Source organism: Sminthopsis crassicaudata, chromosome 6 (assembly GCF_048593235.1).
Source record: "Sminthopsis crassicaudata isolate SCR6 chromosome 6, ASM4859323v1, whole genome shotgun sequence".
In the NCBI taxonomy this organism is placed as follows: Eukaryota; Metazoa; Chordata; class Mammalia; order Dasyuromorphia; family Dasyuridae; genus Sminthopsis; species Sminthopsis crassicaudata.
In genome coordinates, this window is record NC_133622.1 from 251,341,456 (window position 1) to 251,358,795 (window position 17,340).

Here is a 17,340-nt window from a genome sequence, read left to right on the forward strand (position 1 = left end):
TGGGGGAAGGGATGTTGCTCTCGGAGTTGCAGGGCTACAGCCCGGTCACTTTCCCTAAGTCTTAAGCCCTTCTGCTTTACAGTATTTGGGAAAGTGGTTACTGGGGGGCGGAGGGGAGGGCCTGACTCACTCTGGCCGGATTAGATTGGCTTAATCCTGGGCTATTTACGTACAAACGAGGCTGCTGAGCCTCCGCGGCTGGATGGGGGGAGGGGCGGGGAGATAAAGGCCTTAGCCGTGGGCTGGGGAAGCTCAGGCCCCCAAGTATGGGACCCCCTCGCCGAAAAACGCCGGGGCGGGGCGGAGCTCGGCTCCCGACGCGCGTTCCCGCGGCAGCGCGCGCCCACCCGGAGAGCGTGCCCTGAGGAAGGGACTGGCAGCCAACGACCCGGCCGGGGGGGGGCGCCCTGCTCCTGCCCTCCCAGAGGCCTGAGGGGAGGGGCCGCCTCGCGGGACTGGGCCGGGGCAAGCCCCGCCCCCTGATGCTCGAGAGCGCGCCTCCATCCTTCCCCATCCTCCCCCGACGGAGCGGCTGCAAGCAGCGGGCGGGCGCGAGGCGTCTCCTCCGCGCGTGCGCGCAGCCCCAGCGCCAGCCCCGGCAGCAGCAGCGGCGGTAGCAGCGGCGGCGGCGGCGGCGGCAGCAGCGGCTCCAGCCCCGAGGCGGCGGCAGAGGCAGCGGCGGCCCCGGCACAGGCAGCAGCGGCGGCAGGCTCGGACGCCGCCGATGCTCGCGCCGCCGCCGGGGCGGGCCGCCTCCTGAGCACCTCCAGGCCGGGCCATGGCGGAGCGCGGAGGAGCCGGCGGAGGCACCGCGGCCGGGGCCGGGGGCTTCGGGGGCGCGGGGCCGCGAGGCCCCGGGGCCGCCCAGTCCCCGCCGCCGACGCCGCCCCAGGCCCCGCAACCCCCGACCCCGGCCGCGGCTCCGGCCGCCTCATCCGCGACCTCCACGTTGGCGGCCGCCCAGTCCTCGTCCATCTCGGCCTCCGGGCCTGGGGCCTCGGGCCCCGCAGCCCCTGGTCCCGGCCCCGCCGGCGCTCCCGGCAGGCCCCCCGCCGCCAGCCCCGCGCCCGCCCCGGTGCAGATGAACCTGTACGCCACCTGGGAGGTGGACCGGAGCTCGGCCAGCTGCGTGCCCAGGTGAGGGGGCGCGCACGTGAGCGGGGGAGGGGAGGAGATGGGGGGAAGCCGCGCGAGAGAGGAGTTGCCCCGCCCCCATCGCCCCCCTCCCCAGCTCTCCGCAGTCGCGCTGGCGGAAGCGAGGAAACTGAGGCAGTGGGCCCAGCCGGTGCGGACCAAGGTCATCCATGGGGTGGACCCGGGCCTGCGGCCGCCGCCACCACTTCCTCCTCGTCCCCGTGTCCGGCCAGCAGGTGTCAGAGCCGCCTCCCCCAGCGCAGGTCTCTGGCCTGCTTCCAGATGGAAGGGGTTGTAGGCCACATGAGAACCCGGGGAAACTGAGGCTGGCCCTGCGGGCGGCGGGCACCGAGCGGCCGCGTCAGCCGCGGATCGCCGCCACGCACGGGGGGCAGCCTCCATGAGGCCCACGGGCCTGTGGTATGGTACTGGGCCCAGCCTCTCCCCTGGGCCAGGGAAGGAAGCAGGCCCAAGGTGCCCGGGCCTTGCCCCCAGCTCTCTTCGGTTCTTTGGCCCCTTTGCCCACGTCCCCTGGGCAGGCCTACTGGCACCCTGCCCTCAGACTGGCCTCCAGACTTGAGCCCAGACGAGTCCAGGAACTCCCTGTGTCTCAATGTTCCCAGCTGTATAATGGGGATGATTTCCCAGGATCCAAATTAGGGGCCCTTTCTTGGGCCACCTGCCCTATTTTTGTGGACTTTTGGGACGCTTTTCCTTTGGCTCTTCGCCTCCCCCTCAGCCCCTCCCTCCCCAGCAGCTGGGGCCCTCCTCCCCAAGGTTTATGGCCTCCTCTTACCCGCCTAATTCCAGCCTAAGCTTCTCGGGCAGGGGGTGGTGTCCCAGGTAGTGGGGCTTGGCACGTAGGAGGCCTTGATACCCCCTGGGGGGGGCTGTGGCCTCTGCACTGCTGGAGGGTCCCAGCACCCTCTGGGGCCACCCCATCCTGCCCCTTCAGGTTAGACCCTGAGACTCCAGGGGTAGGGCCCTCCCACTCTGCCTATGGGCTCTCCTTGGACTTCCTGCCCCAGGCCCCGAGCTCTCTCCCAGGGAACTCCAGAGGGATTCCCCTGAGCTGACAATGGAGCAGGGCCTGTGGAGAGCAGCTCCCTGGGCTGCCTTCCCTTCCCGAGCCAGAGGCTTGTCTGAGGCAGCCTGAAAGGCACCTGTTGCACCAGCTCTGCCCGCCCGAGATCTCAGAGGGCGCTGCCCTGCCTGGCATGCAGTAGGTGTTTACTTAGTGCTCGTTCCGACTTGGCTGCCTCTGGGAGAGAGCTATATTGAGGTGACATCCTTCCCACGGTTTACTTGGTGTCCTTTTGGCAGCTCCCCCTTCATTGTGCCGGCTGCTTTCTCATCTCTCCATCTTTCCCCTTTTCTGGGTGGTTTATTTTCTAAGCTCCAAGGGCTTAATTTAGCTTCGTGCACAGCCCAGCACCCCAGAAGTGGATGCTCCATGTTTCATAACGGCCGTGGCGGGGGCGGCCCCCGCTCTTTTGGCCCAGGCTCGCCGTGATGGAATCCCTTAAAGACGGCCCTGGTGACCCAGGGATTCCTGTGACCTCGGGGGAGTGTCCGGCGTCGGTGACGTCTGCCCCCCTTTCCTGCCATCATGGGGTTGAGCTGGTGATAGCTGCCTGTGCACCACTTGTGGGCTTGGAAGGGCATGAGCAGCGGGCGAGGCGGGGGCGCCAGTGTCCTGAGTGCTTTTGGCTTGATTGCGGTTGGCCCAGAGCCTGGCAGTGAATTGGTAAGGAGACCACTGGTCTCACTGAATGGCCATGTTGGGCTTACTGGGATCTCAGACCCTGGCCCTGTGAGCTGGCTGGCTCCCTGACATTGTCCTGGGGCCCACCCATCCATCTCCCTGTGGAGCAGTTGGGCAGGAAGGAAGATGACAGCCTCGGGGGCAAAGGAAGTGGACTTTCCAATTGTGAAATGTCTCCGGTGATTTAACTTGGAGGGATCTGCCCTTGCGCTCACGTCGGCGGGCATTCCTCAGGCCCCCGGCCCGGGCAGTGCCGCAGCGTAGGCTGAGAGTCCACGATGGGACACATTCCCCTGTTTTGGGGGGCATCTTTGCCTCTGTTTGGCCGTTTGTCCCGTGGACAGAGCTGGTTGTAACGGCTCCTCGGTGCCCTGGCCTACGGGCAGTCACTTCTCATTGGCCCGGATTCTTCCAGGTGGTCACTTGAGGTGAGCCCTGGTTGGCAGGCAAGCGAGTGCCAGAGGAGGTCGAGCGGGCAAGGCCGCCTTCCAGGAGCTGAGTCACCGTCCCCGAGGCCCCCTTGGGGGAGGGGGGGCCATCCCGGTGTCGCTCTTTATTTGGGTGTCTCCGGCGGGCCCGCCGACTGCGTGCGGCTCCAGTTTCCTCCTAAATGGGGGACGCTGATACTCCAGCCGAAAGCAGCTGGAGAGGAAAACTCTAGATAAGTTATGTTTATACCAGAAGGATAACACGAGAAATGGGCCCTGACAACCTGTTTCTGTTTCAAGGGGTTTTCAGGGGTTTTAAGAGTCTTATCTGGGAGGACTCTGGTTTCAGGTGGCTGGGATGGTAACAGTATCGGGCCTCTATCTGGGTAACTCTATCCACGGCCGCCGGTGAATCTCGGACCGCCAGTCAGGGAGAAAATGACTTTGTTTGGTCCCTCCTGGATTGATTTACACCATCAATTTCTTCTTTCTTTGGGTTTTCTGCTTGGTTAAGGAGGTCTCCCCTGGTGTGTTTCAGGAGTTCCCTCGGTGAGCTTGGAAGAGGGAGAGGAGGTCCCAAGGGGACCGCTTCCTTTCTTCCCCTGCCATTGGGGGCCATCGCAGTGAGCTCCAGCTCAGGGTCTCCTTGGAGCTTGGGAGATGAGTGACTTGGGCCATGTCGGAGGACTCCGCTTTTCCCAGCTGGAGTCTGACTATCCTGTCTGGGCTCTCCGTTGGCCCCAGCGCCAGTTTCTTGCCGGGATCACCCGGCTTGGGAGAGCTCCTGGGACCGGAAAGGCCTGCGGGGACTCTGACTCCAGACTCTGAGACTAGGCCCAGAATCCCTTCTGCAGAGGGGGCGTGTCCATCTTCTGGGGCCACAGAGGCTGGGGCAGTGCTCCCTTTGAGCTGCTAGAAACTTAGGCTGGTGGTCCAGGACCCTCGGACCCCCGCTCAGGAGGGCCAACAGGCTTTGGAATGACCCACTGGGCCATGATCCTGGCTTTTGCTAGGTTGTTCTCTTCCCAGATTGCTTCTAGTTCTGGTTCTGACCCTGTTTTGCACAAGGTAGCATTGGAGCATGGGGGAGCAGCTGGACCCAGCCCTTAGGGGGTCCCTTCCCGGTTTGGCTGAGGCGAGTCTCAGAGGGCACTGGGCATTTCCATTTCCCTGAGCCCCCGAGAGCAGCCCGTGCTTTGTCCTTTGACTTTCCAGGTGTGGGCAGTGCAACCAGTTCGTGCTTGCTGGGTGGAGATGGGCAGGGAGAAGTCTTGGCACTTAGCAGCTGCCCCGGCTCTGGGTGCCAGGCTGGGCAGGGGCTTCAGCTACAGCACCCTTAGGACACAAAGGGAGAGAACATGGGGCTTTCTTCCTGTCTGGGTCTGCAGGGAATGATGGCTGATTGGTGAGGTTCTCCTGCTTTGTCTTTGGGGGTGAATGGTCCCTGCTCCCTCCGGCCTCTTGTTCGTGCCTTTGTTGTTCTCACTCATGGAAGTGGGAGCTTTGATTTCTGGGAAGGCAAACCCCAGGGAAGCTCCTTGCGCTGCTTGGCCCGTGTTTTCCTCCCTTGATGACTGGGCCTTCCACGTGGAGGCTCCCCTGGGTGAGGGGGCTGGGCACAGACAGTCCCATCCTGAGGCTCAGCCCTCCTGGGGCCGGCGTGCAGCGTGGGGGGCCCTTCTGCAGTTTTCCGGGATGGGAGGGGGCAGCTTTGTGGGGAGGCGGGCTTCCTCTGCCTCCTCTCGTTGTCCTTGGGCTGCTCCGGGTGCCCGGGGGAGGCAGGGGAGCTTTCTCTGGACCTCTGGCCATCCAGGCGGTGGAGGCCGCTAAGGTTTGTCTTGTGTCCTGAGCTGGGGGCCCCTGAGGCTCCGCGCAGGTGTCCCACAGCAGGAGTGTTGGGCTGGGCCTTCGGGGGCTGTGGTGCTGCAGCAAGCACTTAGTAACCCCCATTCCCTCCCCAGGAGTTCTCTGGGGCACGCATTTGAGTGTTTGTGGAATGAATAATAATTTGTCCTTGTAAGAGACTTTTATGGTTCTCCCTCCCCCCTCCAATGCTGTCTTGTATATTTTTGACTGTGATAACAATGTTGGCAAGCCAGGAATTATCTCCATTTTAAAGATGAGGAAACTGAGGCTTCCCCGGTGGCCTTGGCAGTCAAGTGGTGGAACACTGGGCCTCGAGCTCAGGGACCATGGCTCTGGCCCGGGCTTCCCTTCTGAGATTGGCTATGGCCTCCAGAGCTTCACTTGGGCACTTGGTGCGCTGGGAGGCTCTGCAGAATGCCAGGGGAAGGAGAACGTTCTTAAAGCACGTTAGCAGCAGCGTGGCAGCCTCGAGGCAGACTCTCTCATTTGACCCAGTTGGGCAGAGCCGGGAACAGCGGCTGTCCGTCACCCAGAGGCAGGTTGTGGCTGGCTGTCGGGGGGAGCTGGGGTCACCCAGGGCTGTGGCTCCTAATTCTCTTGGCTGCCTCAGAAAGGAGGTTCTGGTGCACTGAGTGGTCTTTGGGCCTGAAACTGTCGGGCTGAGATGGTGCCCGCCGGGCCCTGCACCTCCCGGCCTGGACGGTTCGGGCCTACCCCATCCCCGGCTCTCGGCACACGCTCGCGCTGCCGCCGCTCCTCTTCCCCATCATTTGGCCTGGATGTGGCCAAAGCCAGCCCTGCTTTCCTGCCTGATCCAGCTCCTTGAGTCCGGGCCGCTGCCCTTCCAGCCGCCTTCTGTTCAGGCCCAAGGAGCCGTGGTTGGACCTCGCAGCACCTCCCACATCACCTTGTCCATGCTTCCACCTGGTCAGAGGAAGGCCCCGCTGGGGGTCTGAGAGGCCCTACGGGGCGGGGCCGATGGCTGCCTTTCCCTCTGGCCGCCCGGTGCCGATAGCCCGAGAAACCTGAGCCAACCCAGCCCTGGTCACTTAGCGGCCGCGGGACCCTGGGCCAGGCAGAGCTCGGTGGGCAGTCCGAGTGCTCCGGGCCTTCGCTGGGGGCGTCCCTCTGGCCATCAGTTGGGTGTTGCCCTTTTTATTAAAAAAGGTTTGTTGTTTTATATTTACTGCTCCTGTCGCCTGCTTGGCTCCCAGGAGAAAAAGAGTTCAAGACATTGTTTGGAAAACCAACTAACGTCCACAGGCATGCAAAGGAGCTAGTGGGGGTGGGGCGGGCACTTTGAGGCCGCCCCCTCCCCCCTGCACTGTTAGCTGCCTCCCGGACTGGTTTCCCGGCTTTGCGGCCCTCCCTGTTCTCTCCTGAGCCCCGCTCCAGCCGATGACATCAGAGTTCAGAGGAGGACAAAAGTCAGTTGTCAGCTGGGCTTGGCATTCAAGGCCTCCCTGGGTGTGTGCCTAGTCCTTGAGTGGCCGCCCTCCCCGCTGCCTTTTCTCTGCCTGGATTGTCTTCCCACCAGGTCAGCCGCGGACTCCTAGCCATCAGGGCCAGCTGGGGGATCCCCCTCCCCTTCCCCCCCTTCCTCCAGTATTCAGGAGGCTTTCCAAGCTGCCTTGTCAAAGGGGAGCTCTGCCCTCTTCTTCTGTGAACTCTGGGTCTGCCTTCAGGAAGACCTGAATTCAAAAGTAGTCTGGGACCCTTACTTGTTAGACCCTGGGCCAGCCTCTTCCCCCTGCCTCAGTTTCCCCAGCCAGATAATACTGGCACTCACTTCACAAGTTGTTGTGAAGTACTGGGCACTGAGTAGGTGCTTTGTGAATACTTGCCCTTGTGCTGACTCTACGGGCACTTGGCCTTGGTCCTGCTGGCACCTCGCACAGGCCCTTTTACACCTTATGAGTGTGAGCGCCCGGGGGACCCCTGTCCAGACGCGGGCTTTTGCCTAACTTTGAAGCCTCCGCTTTTTCCCCTTCAGCATCGGCCGCCATTGCTGCTGACCTTCCTGGCCCAGCTCTCTCCTTTGGCCCACACGGGCAGGTGAGCGTCCGGCCCTCTCTGGTTGGAAAGTTCACGGGAGCTCTGCGTTTGTGTTTGCGGAGGCCATGGCTGGGCTGCGGTCCTGCCAGCTCACGTGAACGCCCGCTGGGGGAGGGCCTTGCCTGTCCAGCCAGGTTCCTCTCAGAACAGCGTCTTCTCCCCCAAAAGGAGAGATTTTACTGTGGGGTCCCAGAGTTTGCTGACCGCTCTTGGGGACATGTCTCGGATCAGAGAGGGTCACGTTCCAGCTAACAGCCTTTGGGGGGAGGGCGCCTGCTTTTGCTGAACATTTAACCTTTTGGGATGGTGCTCTGTGCCAGGTCACGCTTGCCCGCCTTCTCCCGCAGAACTCTCGGTTGTGCTCTTCTCTTGACACTTTGGAGCTGCCGTAACGAGAGCTTCAGTTTTAAGCATTGTTGCACGGGATCGTGCCCAGTGGCACCACCCTTCCTTTGCCCTTCCTCCTTCCCGATGCCCAGTTTCTAGTATGTTTTCCAAAGGCCATGGCCGTCCCTCTCAGCTCCCAGCTTCGGCGTGCCCCCAGTTGCCTCACGGGCCCTGCACCTCCTGAAGGCCCGACTTCTCTGGACTCCGTTTTCTAGCCTTCGGGTCCGAGCATTCACATGGGGCACATTTGACTTCCCGAGGGCTTCATTTCCTTCGGGGAATCTGCAGAATGGCCACGTGCTGGACGGGTCTTTGTAGGCTAAGGGTTCGGCTGATAGGAAGAGGTTTGGCTTGTTTCGGTGAGTCTTGGAGCATCTGGGGCCGAGGGCTGTCCTCCTGGTGGCATCCGGGGATGTCATGAAGGGGAACCTGGGGTCCGTAGCAAGCTTCAAGCTTTGAACTGCAGATGTATTAGCTCCAGACGCCTTTGGTGATGTGAGTAAAACCAGCAGCCAGGACTCGCGCCCCAAGGGCCCCTCTTGAAATGGCCCCTGTTTAGAGCGCTCTGAGGTTTGCAGGGGCTCTGCCTTCCTCCGCTCCCTTCATCTGCGCAGCTGCCCGGGCAGGAGGTTCTGTTGTCTCCCCATTGGACAGATGAGGCCCCGGAGGCCCCACAGAGAAGTCAGGCAGCCAGGGAGCATCGTGAGGCCGGGGCCTGCTTCCCTCTGCACAGCGTGGGCAGTCTTAGGGGGTTAACAGTGGCTCCTTGTGGAATCTCAGTCTAAGTGGAGTCTGGGTAATTGAGTCGGACATTTGTTGAGCACCTGTATGTGGCAGAGAGAGCCACCTGGTCCCTGTCCCCAGGGCCTGCAGGCCACCACCCGGGGAGTCCAGGCGCAGCTGGGGCCTTGGGCTGGCCGAGAGCACCTGAGGCCTCCCAGCTGCACCTTCTGTGGCTCTCTCCCCCAGGCGCCCTCCTTTCCCTCACTACCCATGCTTAGTCCCAGGCCCAACTGGAGGAAGCCTTAGTCCTGTTCCCTCCTCCTCAGCTTTTTGAGCAGGTGGGTGATAGCTCTGGGAGGGTGGCCTTGGCAGCTGATTGGGGGGATCCTGGAGGCAGGGCCTAGGAGGGGGGTTCCCAGGCTGGACTGGCCAAGAGTAGGGTCAAGACTGGGGGGAGAGGAAAGGGCATCCCAAGCTGTGGGAGTGCTGCACAGGTGAGCAGGCAAAGCTGGGGCGAGCTTGGCCAGAGAAGAATTCAGAGTTCTTGATTATGGGAGGAAAGCCTGTGTGGTGGTGGGGGTAGGGGGGGGTCTAGTGTGACGATTAGGCCTGAGGCTGTGTGAAGGGCCAGGTCTTGGTGGCCTTGGAAGCCATGAGGCCCTCGAGGCAGAGAAGGTCTCGCCCTTGGGAGGAAGGAGGGCCTGGGTTGGGGGGTGGGGCAGGGCAGCAGAGATAGGGGTCTGGCCTGTTTGCACAGAGGGAGCCTCCTTTCTTGGGGCACGTAGAGCAGCATCCGCACAGCTGTGGGTTGTCAGAGGCTTTCCAGTCGGGTGGATCACAGCTGCCTTGGAATGTCTGAGAGACGTCCCTGTGAGCGTGAAGGCTCAGTGGGTGACATCCTGGCCGAGGTCTGGGGCTGGGCCCTTCTTAGGAGGTTGGATTGGTCGCTTCTTGGCCCATGAATCTGGGACTGACTTTTTCTGAGAGGAGGTTCAGGTCCCAGTTTGCTCCTTGTAACTAGAGATCATTATCCCCAGGGAGTCTGAGGGAGATGGAGTGTGCCCAGCTGGAGATTTTATTGTTACCAAACTCGCACAGCCAAGATTAGAAGGGAAGCAGAAAACGGGGGATTTTACATCCAAGGTCTCCAATAAAGGCCTAAAATACAGAGAGAAATGACCCACACTTAGGAGAGTACAAGCCATTCCCCAGTTGATAAACAGTCAAAAGATATGAACAATTTTTAGATGAACAAATTAAAACCTTTTCTTGTGTTGAAAAAATTCTCTAAATCATTGTTGGTTAGAGAAATGCAAATTAAGACAACTCTGAGGTACCACTTTGCACCTCTCAGATTGGCTGAGATGACAGGAAAAGATAAGGTTGGAGGGCATGTGGGAAAACCGGGGCACTGATACATGGTTGGTGGAGTTGTGAACTGATGCAACCATTCTGGAGAGCAGTTTGGAACTTTTCCCAATGGGCTGTAAAAGTGCACACCCTTTGACCTAGCAGTGTTTCTACCTGTATCCCAAAGAGATCAGAAAAGAGGGAAAAGGACCCACCTGTGCTCTTTGTGGCAGCCCTTTGGTAGCGGCAAGGAACTGGAAAAGGGAGTATGTTAAGGACCATTCTCCGAGAGCCTCCACATCTGGGAACCTTTGCTGACACAGGTGTTGCTTGTGGGACTGGGAATGAAATAAATTGGAGGCAGAGGGAAGAGGAGAGAGGTCAGAGAACACAAGGGGCCTCTCAGTTTCCTTGAATCACCATCATCCTCTCACCAGAAGAGAAAGGTCTACCAGAAGTAAAGCAAAGTTACATGTGTTCCCAACAGGAGTGGATGCCCGTCAGTTGGAGAGTGACTGGATAAATTGTGGTACATGAATGTTATGGAATATTATTGTTCCGTAAGAAACGACCAGCAGGAGGATCTCAGAGAGGCCTGGAGAGACTCACAGGAACTGATGCTGAGGGAAAGGAGCAGAACCGGGAGATCATCATACAGGGCAACAATGATAGTACACAAGGATCAATTCCACATGGCTCTCTTCAACATTGAGATGATTCGGACCAGTTTCAGTGATCTTCTGGTGAAGAGAGCCATCAGCATCCCAGAGAGGCCTGGGGAAACTGAGTATGGGCTACAACAGAGTAGTTTCACCTTTTTTGTTGTTACTGTTGTTTGCTCATTTTTTTTTCTTTCTCATTTTTCCCCTTTGATCTGATTTTTCTTGTGTAGTGTGATACATGTGGAAATAGAAGAATTGCACAAGTTTAATTATTGAATTTCTCACTGTCTAAGGGAGGTGGAGAGGGAGGGAGAAAAATTTGGAACATAAGGTTTTGTGAGGGTGAATGTTGAAAAAATTTGTCTTTTATGTATTTTGAAAAATAATAAGCTAATTTTTGTTGTTGTTGTTACTGAACTCTTGGTGTCCTTCGGGCTATAACGAGGCCATTGGAACAGTGTGTTCTGGCCTTGGGATCTGCTCTGCACTTGCCTCGGCTCCTACCTTGGGGTTTGGTGCTGAGGAGCTCTGGGATGGAGGGGCAGGCTCCTCATCCTGGGCTACTGCTCCCCAATTCCGGAAATCTTTGTGGTTATTGAGTTGTTCAGGCCTGTCCACCTCACTGTGACCCCATTGGGGGTTTTCTTGGCAGAAATACTCGAATGGTTTGCCATTTCCTTCTCCAGCTCATTTTCCAGATGAGGAAACTGAGGCAAACAGTGATGTGACTAGCCCAGAGCATAGGACCCAGGATACTCTATCCATTGCTTCCCCATGCTGCTCTGGGTGGGGGCAAGACCATTCACAAAAGGCAGCTGAAGGGTGGCCCCCAGGGGAGGGGGCAGGACATTTCAGGAAATGGGAGCTCCCCTCGCCCAGGCTAGACCAGCTGCCCCTGAGGTTCTCCCCCCAGTGCACTCTACGGCCCCCTCTGGCTGAAGCCTGGGGCCTGTCCTTGGGCCTGGAGGCCCCTTTGCCGGCAGCCAGCCCGTGGGCCTGGCACAGCTTTGGAAGAGGCAGCTAATCTGCTGATGGGAACCGGGAGCTCTCTGAAAAGGAAAGGAAAATTGCTGACGTTTTACAGACTCGGTAACTGTCAAGTTGTATTTTATTGGAACATTGGCCTTGGGTGGCTTCTTAGCACGGGTAGCTCCTGTTCTTGATGGTGTCACTGATGCTGACCGGCCCAGTTCTGTGATCAGAGGGTCTGGGATCGGATCCTGTGTCTGCTGCGTATTCCCCATGGAATCATGGGCAAATCCCTTCCTCTATGGGCCTCCATTTCTTTATCTGTAAGATGGGGGACTAGATTCCCCGAAATCTCTCTCTTCCAGGTCTGAACTGAGAGCCGGCTGGTGACTTCTGGCCTAGAGCCTTATGAGGCTTCCTTCCTGTCCTCGAAGGCCCTTCAGGGCCCCCTCTTCTGGACCTTGAGCCTGCCCCTTCTCTGCACTTCTGTCCCCTCCCTCCCTTTGCCCTGGGCCTACAGCAGCTTCTCAGCATTTTAGCAGGCTCAGACTGTCTCTCCCCTCCGTGGGTGCTCCCTTCCTTCCCTTGGCTGTCCCTGAGGCTGAAAGCCACCTCATCCTCGGCTTTCCAAATGCCAGGGAGCAAATCACCCGGCCCCAGTTTTCCCTTTCCCTTCTTGCTTCCCAGAAATTCCAAGGAGAATCTTCAAGTCCCCTTTGTGTCCTCCGTTCCAAGGTATTAAGGGACCTCTGGGAGATCTGGATTAGGTTGGCTTGTCCTTGCACTGCAGGAAGGAGCCCCCAGAGTGCCCAGCTGCTGGGCGGAGGCAGGAGGCGGTTGCCCGGGACTGAGCTGTCTCTCCTGGGTCTTTGGCACGTCAGTGTGGTGCCCCGATCCTGAAGATCCATAGCAGGGCGTGTTGATGGTGTTTCTGGCTTGGAGAGTGGGGCCTTGGACCTCCTGGAGCCTGCAGCCAGCCCACTTCAGGGGTAGAAGTGCCGACCTGGGGAGCTGGGACCCCTGAATCCCAGCCCATAGTTGGCCCCCTGGTCCCCATTGTACTATGGTTTTAATTAGCATTAGCCAGGGGCAGCTAGGTGGCGCAGTGGATAGAGCACCAGCCTTGAATTCAGGAGGACCCGAGTTCAAATCTAGTCTCAGACACTTAGCACTTCCTAGCTGTGTGACCCTGGGAAAGTCACTTAACCCCAGCCTCAAAGAAAAAAAAAAATAGCATTAGCCATTCCTAATTCTAGTTTTACTCTCTGGGAAATGATTTGATTTTTCATTCGGGTTTCTGAGTGTGATTCTGTTTAATCAGTACAATCCTTGTCAATGATTTTTCTTTCTAACTAAATGGAGGGCATTTTCCTGTTGGTTCAGTTGACATTTCCATTGTTAAAAAAGGATGACGTTTGCCTTGTAGCTTTGAGTTGACTCGATGATGGAATATTTGTGATATTAACAGTTTGCATACAGAGGCTTGGCTGAGAGCTGCCAGGGTTGCCCTTTGGCCCGGGGTGCTGACATCTGGGCAACTGACTCAGTCTTTTCTCCCTTGAAGCCTCAGAGGGCACCCAGACACAGCTGAGCGTGGGTTTTGGCAGCACGCTTTCCTTTCTGCTTCCAAACGCGTTCTCTTCCTTGATAGGAGTTAGTGGGAAAAGAGAATAGGTTGTGTGCCCGCGAAGTCCCGTAATAAATGACTGCATGCATTTCTTTAATATCTTTGTCTTAGGTTCTTGGCCTAATTCAGAACTAGCTCATTTCTCTGTCTGCCGACCTTAGGAGGTCGGCAGGAATCTGTACAATTTTACTCAATTTGTAGCGATGAAGAAAAAACACAAAGGAGTGAGGAAGTAGCGTCATCCTTAGGGGTGCAAGCATTTTGAACACCTGTTATGGGCCAGAACAGGCAGAAGTAACGGGAGCCTTGGCCTTATCCTCAAGGAGCTGGGGGGGAATTATGCAGCAGTCAATCAACAAGCATTTACTAAGTGTCTGCTGGGTGCCAGACACCCTAAAAGCTCATTATGTGAAACAATATCCAAACACCAGAGAGTTCTGTGCGGACTTGTAGAGTACTTGGGAGTTTGGAGAAGGGGGGGGGCAAAGAAGGCAAGAATAGGCCTGCAGGAGCCTGCCGGGAAATGGAAGCTGTCCTGGTCATCCACTAGGTCCTGGAGAAGGGAATGGTGAGACTCTGTGACTAATGGAGAACTGGCGAGCACATGTGCAGCTTTTGTTTTTTGTCTGACGGGCCGGGCTGTGGGTTCTGGGGAAGAGGACAGGGAGCTGAAGGTTGCAGTGTCCAACAGGGAGGACTGATCGTCTTAAGAGGACGGAGAGCTGAGCTGAAGGAAGGTACCGGGACACAGGAACGGCTCCCTTCCCTCTGGGAGGTGCAGCAAGCTAAAGCACTGCTCTGCCAGACTGAAAGGAACTGTTAACTGTATCCTTTGCATCCTAGACCTGAGCTGTGGTTTTTAAAAAATCTGACCATTTCGAGAAATGTTTTAAACGATCCTTTTCAAAGAATTCTTTATTTAAAAAAAAAAAAAAAGATTTATTTATTTAGCATTTTTTTTTTTTTGCCAAATTACATGTTAAAACAATTTTTTAAACATTTGTTTTGAAAATTTTGAGTTCCAAGTTCTTTCCCCCGTTGAGAAGGCAGGCAATTTGATATAGGTCGTGTGAAACATATTTCCATATTAGTCATGTTCTAAAGAAGAACATTTAAAAAAAAAAACTCAAACCAAAAATAACGAACTTTTAAAAAGTATTTTAAAGGACCTGTATTCCAGATTATCAGTCCTTTGGGGCTGTGTGGCGCTTTTCTTCATTAGTCCTTCAGTGGGCTAGGCTCATCGGATCGCCAAGAAGAGCTAAATCTTTCACAATTGATCATCTTTCGATATTTCTGCTTCTGTGTACAGTGTCTTTTGCTTCTTCTCCTGCTACATTTTGCATCAGTTCATGGAAGTCTTTGGAGCTTTTCCTGAAAGCATCCTGCTTGTCAACAGTATTCAATCACAATCCTGTACCACAACTTATTCAGCCATTCCCCGCTTGATGGGCATCCCTCAATTTTCAAATCTTTGCACCAGAAAAGAGCCGCTCTAATCTTTTTGTACTATAAGTCCTTTTTTCTTTTTGTTTTTTTACCTCTTCCGAGGAATTGTGGAACTTTTAACATTTTGAGTTAGAGAAAACTGGAGCTCTTAAATCTCTTCCTCAAATCAGACCCACCCTGTTTCTGAATAACAGTTAGCTATATTTGACCAATAAAGGACATTTTCCCTTTCTTTCTTGTTTTGTTGAGCAGATTTGTAAGGATGACTTGTGACTCTTAGAGAAACTCTTGAGCCAGTCTTATAGATAACCAAGATGATAGCATCAGTTTTATGTTATTAATGGCAAGTGGCTTTGAAATCAGTGGTGGAGCAATCATAATTGCATCTGCTTTCCAGGAATAAAACATTACTTTGAGTAAAGTAGGAGGCCGGGCTTTAAGGGAAGGAAGGTTAAAGTGACTTCTCCCATCTGGCCATTTCCTCCAGCTCAATCTCCTCTTCCTTTCACTACCAAACTGGAAACAAAACAAAACAAAACGTCATAGACGTGGTGGGGCAACATCTCCTCTCCTTCCACTCACTTCTGGGATTTTTTTTTTTTTTTAACTCTGTCATAACCATATCTATGTGGGACTTTTTCCCTATTAAAAATTAACTTCTTTAGAGTAGGGACTGAGACTTACCTATTTTTATTACCTTTTTTATCAGCCCGGTGTAGTTACTTAACAAATGTTTGTCAAATGAATTGTTGAATTTCCAGGTGAAATTGGGGAGGGGTGTGTGCACACGTGGTGTGTGTGTGTGGGGGGTAAGTGTGTGTTCCCCACTTTTCCAGGACTGGCATAAATCTGGACAGAAATGTTTGGGAATGGCGGTAGGGTGGATTCCATCCTTTCCTGATGGGCTTGACTTTTAGGAAATTGGCTTTCTCTTTTTTAGACTAGGCCGCTGGCCACCATGAGCAGCCAGGGCCCATTCCTTTGTCACAGGCGAGCAGGCGAGAGTTCTGCTTCGGAGGGAGCACCTCCTATTTGGTTACAATTGGGCCCTGTGGGTCACCTGTCCCATCCCACATTTGGGTGTTCTTAACCTCTCTCTCAGGAGGAAGGTTCTTCCTCCTGGCCAGGCTCTCCTTGGTCCTTTGTGAGCCTTCAGAATGAGGAATCCTTAGCGCGCTTTTGGAGAACCAGGGTCTGGCTGTCCACCAAGGCTAAGCTCGCCCTGTGCCCTTGCACTGGGAATGCAGGCATCCCAAAGGAGAAATTTTTCTGACCCTCAGTTGTGAAAAAGGATGACTCATGTGGGAGGTCGTTCCTTGTCCTTGCCATTGGCTACATAACTTCAGCCATAAAACTTTAAGCTCTGGCTTTACGTTCTGTTCTTTCTGTAAGGAATACAAAGATAAAAATAAAACAGGCCCAGCCCTCAAGAAGTTCGGAGTCTGCCATAGCAGACTACATAAAAAGATATAGAGCGCTGAATTCAGATTCAGCCTCGGACACTTCCTAGCTGTGTGACCCTGTTTGCTTCAGTTCTCTCCTCTGTAAAAAGAGCTAAAGAAGGAAATGACAAAACCCCTCCAGTGTCTCTGCCTAGAAAAAACCCAAATGGGGTCCCGGTCACTGAGTTGGACAGGACTGAGAGGAGCGGCTGACAACAACAAGGATAACAAACTGAATACAGAGCCTAGACAGGATTATTTCAAGAGGGAGAGGCCCAACAATGGGGTGATTCAGAAAAGGCCTCATGTAGAAAGTGGCCCCAGAATTGGTCTTGGAAGGCAGTGAGGGACCCCGCAGGGGAAGGGCAGTAGAGATGGGAGCCAGATTGTGGAGGACTAGAAAGGCAGGAGGAACATTTCCTGGGCCACCGCAAGTGAGGTTCTGTACAGAAGGGCCTTTGTCTCCAGGAGGTGTGGGGCTGTGGCCGGGGAGACAGTCTGTCCTGCCTGCCTCTGGGACACACGCTCTCGTGGGCAGGGGCGGCAGAGCAGGCTTCCTGGGGAGCGGAAGCCAGCTTTTTCTTTATCTTGTCACAGACTCATCGGCACTTCCTTTCTTAAAGCTCAGGGATAGATCTTCTTATTTAAATAGTTTATTAGTATCAACTCACATCCTTGGGACACATGCAGTTCGGTTGGAGCCTGGGGCCTGTGGGCCCCCTGGCACCCCCCCTGACTCCCAGGGGGAGATGGGCTGGGGTCCTCCGGAACTCTGGCTGCCTTTGAGCCTTGGAGAAACTCTCCTGTCCCCAGATAGATGGGCCCCGGAGGCAGGCCTGGGCCAGCCTGTCTGGTTGCTCCCTTATCTTCTGCCCTTCGGGGCACTGATTCTTGGGATTCAGTGAAAGCTGTTCTTGTCAGAACCCACTCTTTTCCATTAATAAGTGATCAGGAAGTTGTCAGCCAGCAGCAATACTCTGCTGATGAAAAGTTCATTCCTAAGGCTGGTGTTTGCCTGGGACATTTTGGCTGCTTCCGTGTCACAGTTTGTTCCAGAGGTTCTGGCTCCTGCACAGCAGAACCAAGGCAGCTTGGAGTAAACCAGTCTGACTGGCCTTGGGCAGAGATACCAAGTGATCTTTCCAGTAACCCTGATGCCCACGATGCCTCGTCCTCCCTCACGGCTTCTCTGAGCCTGGAGCACTCGCCCCCTCAGAAGCCATTCTGCTAATCTTGCCAGAGCTTCCCTACCTGTCCATCCCTCAGCTTTTCCACCCCACGGCCATGGCGATGGTGAAATCGGTTCATTGACACGGCCCGTGTCTTCTTGGCTGGTAATTATCTTCAGCATTTCCTCCGGCCCAGGCCTCTCTGGTTTCATCCTTCTCTTTATTACACGCTTCTTGGCTTTCCTGTGGGGCTGCTGGTGTTCAATGTGGGCACCCCATTAGAAGGCCAAGTGGGCAGGCACCCCTCTCACTGA

The 17,340-nt window shown here is 55.8% G+C and overlaps 1 protein-coding gene across 1 annotated transcript in view; it reads left to right on the top strand.

Moving 5' to 3' along the window:
- Positions 1-682: 682 nt before the first annotated feature.
- PACS1 (phosphofurin acidic cluster sorting protein 1) overlaps positions 683-17,340 on the top strand; it is a 62,100-nt gene continuing 45,442 nt past the window's right edge. The window contains exon 1 of the mRNA XM_074276262.1: positions 683-1,137. Within this exon, the coding sequence (XP_074132363.1) occupies positions 779-1,137 (359 nt within the window). The 5' untranslated portion in view covers positions 683-778. The remainder of the gene's footprint in view (positions 1,138-17,340) is intronic.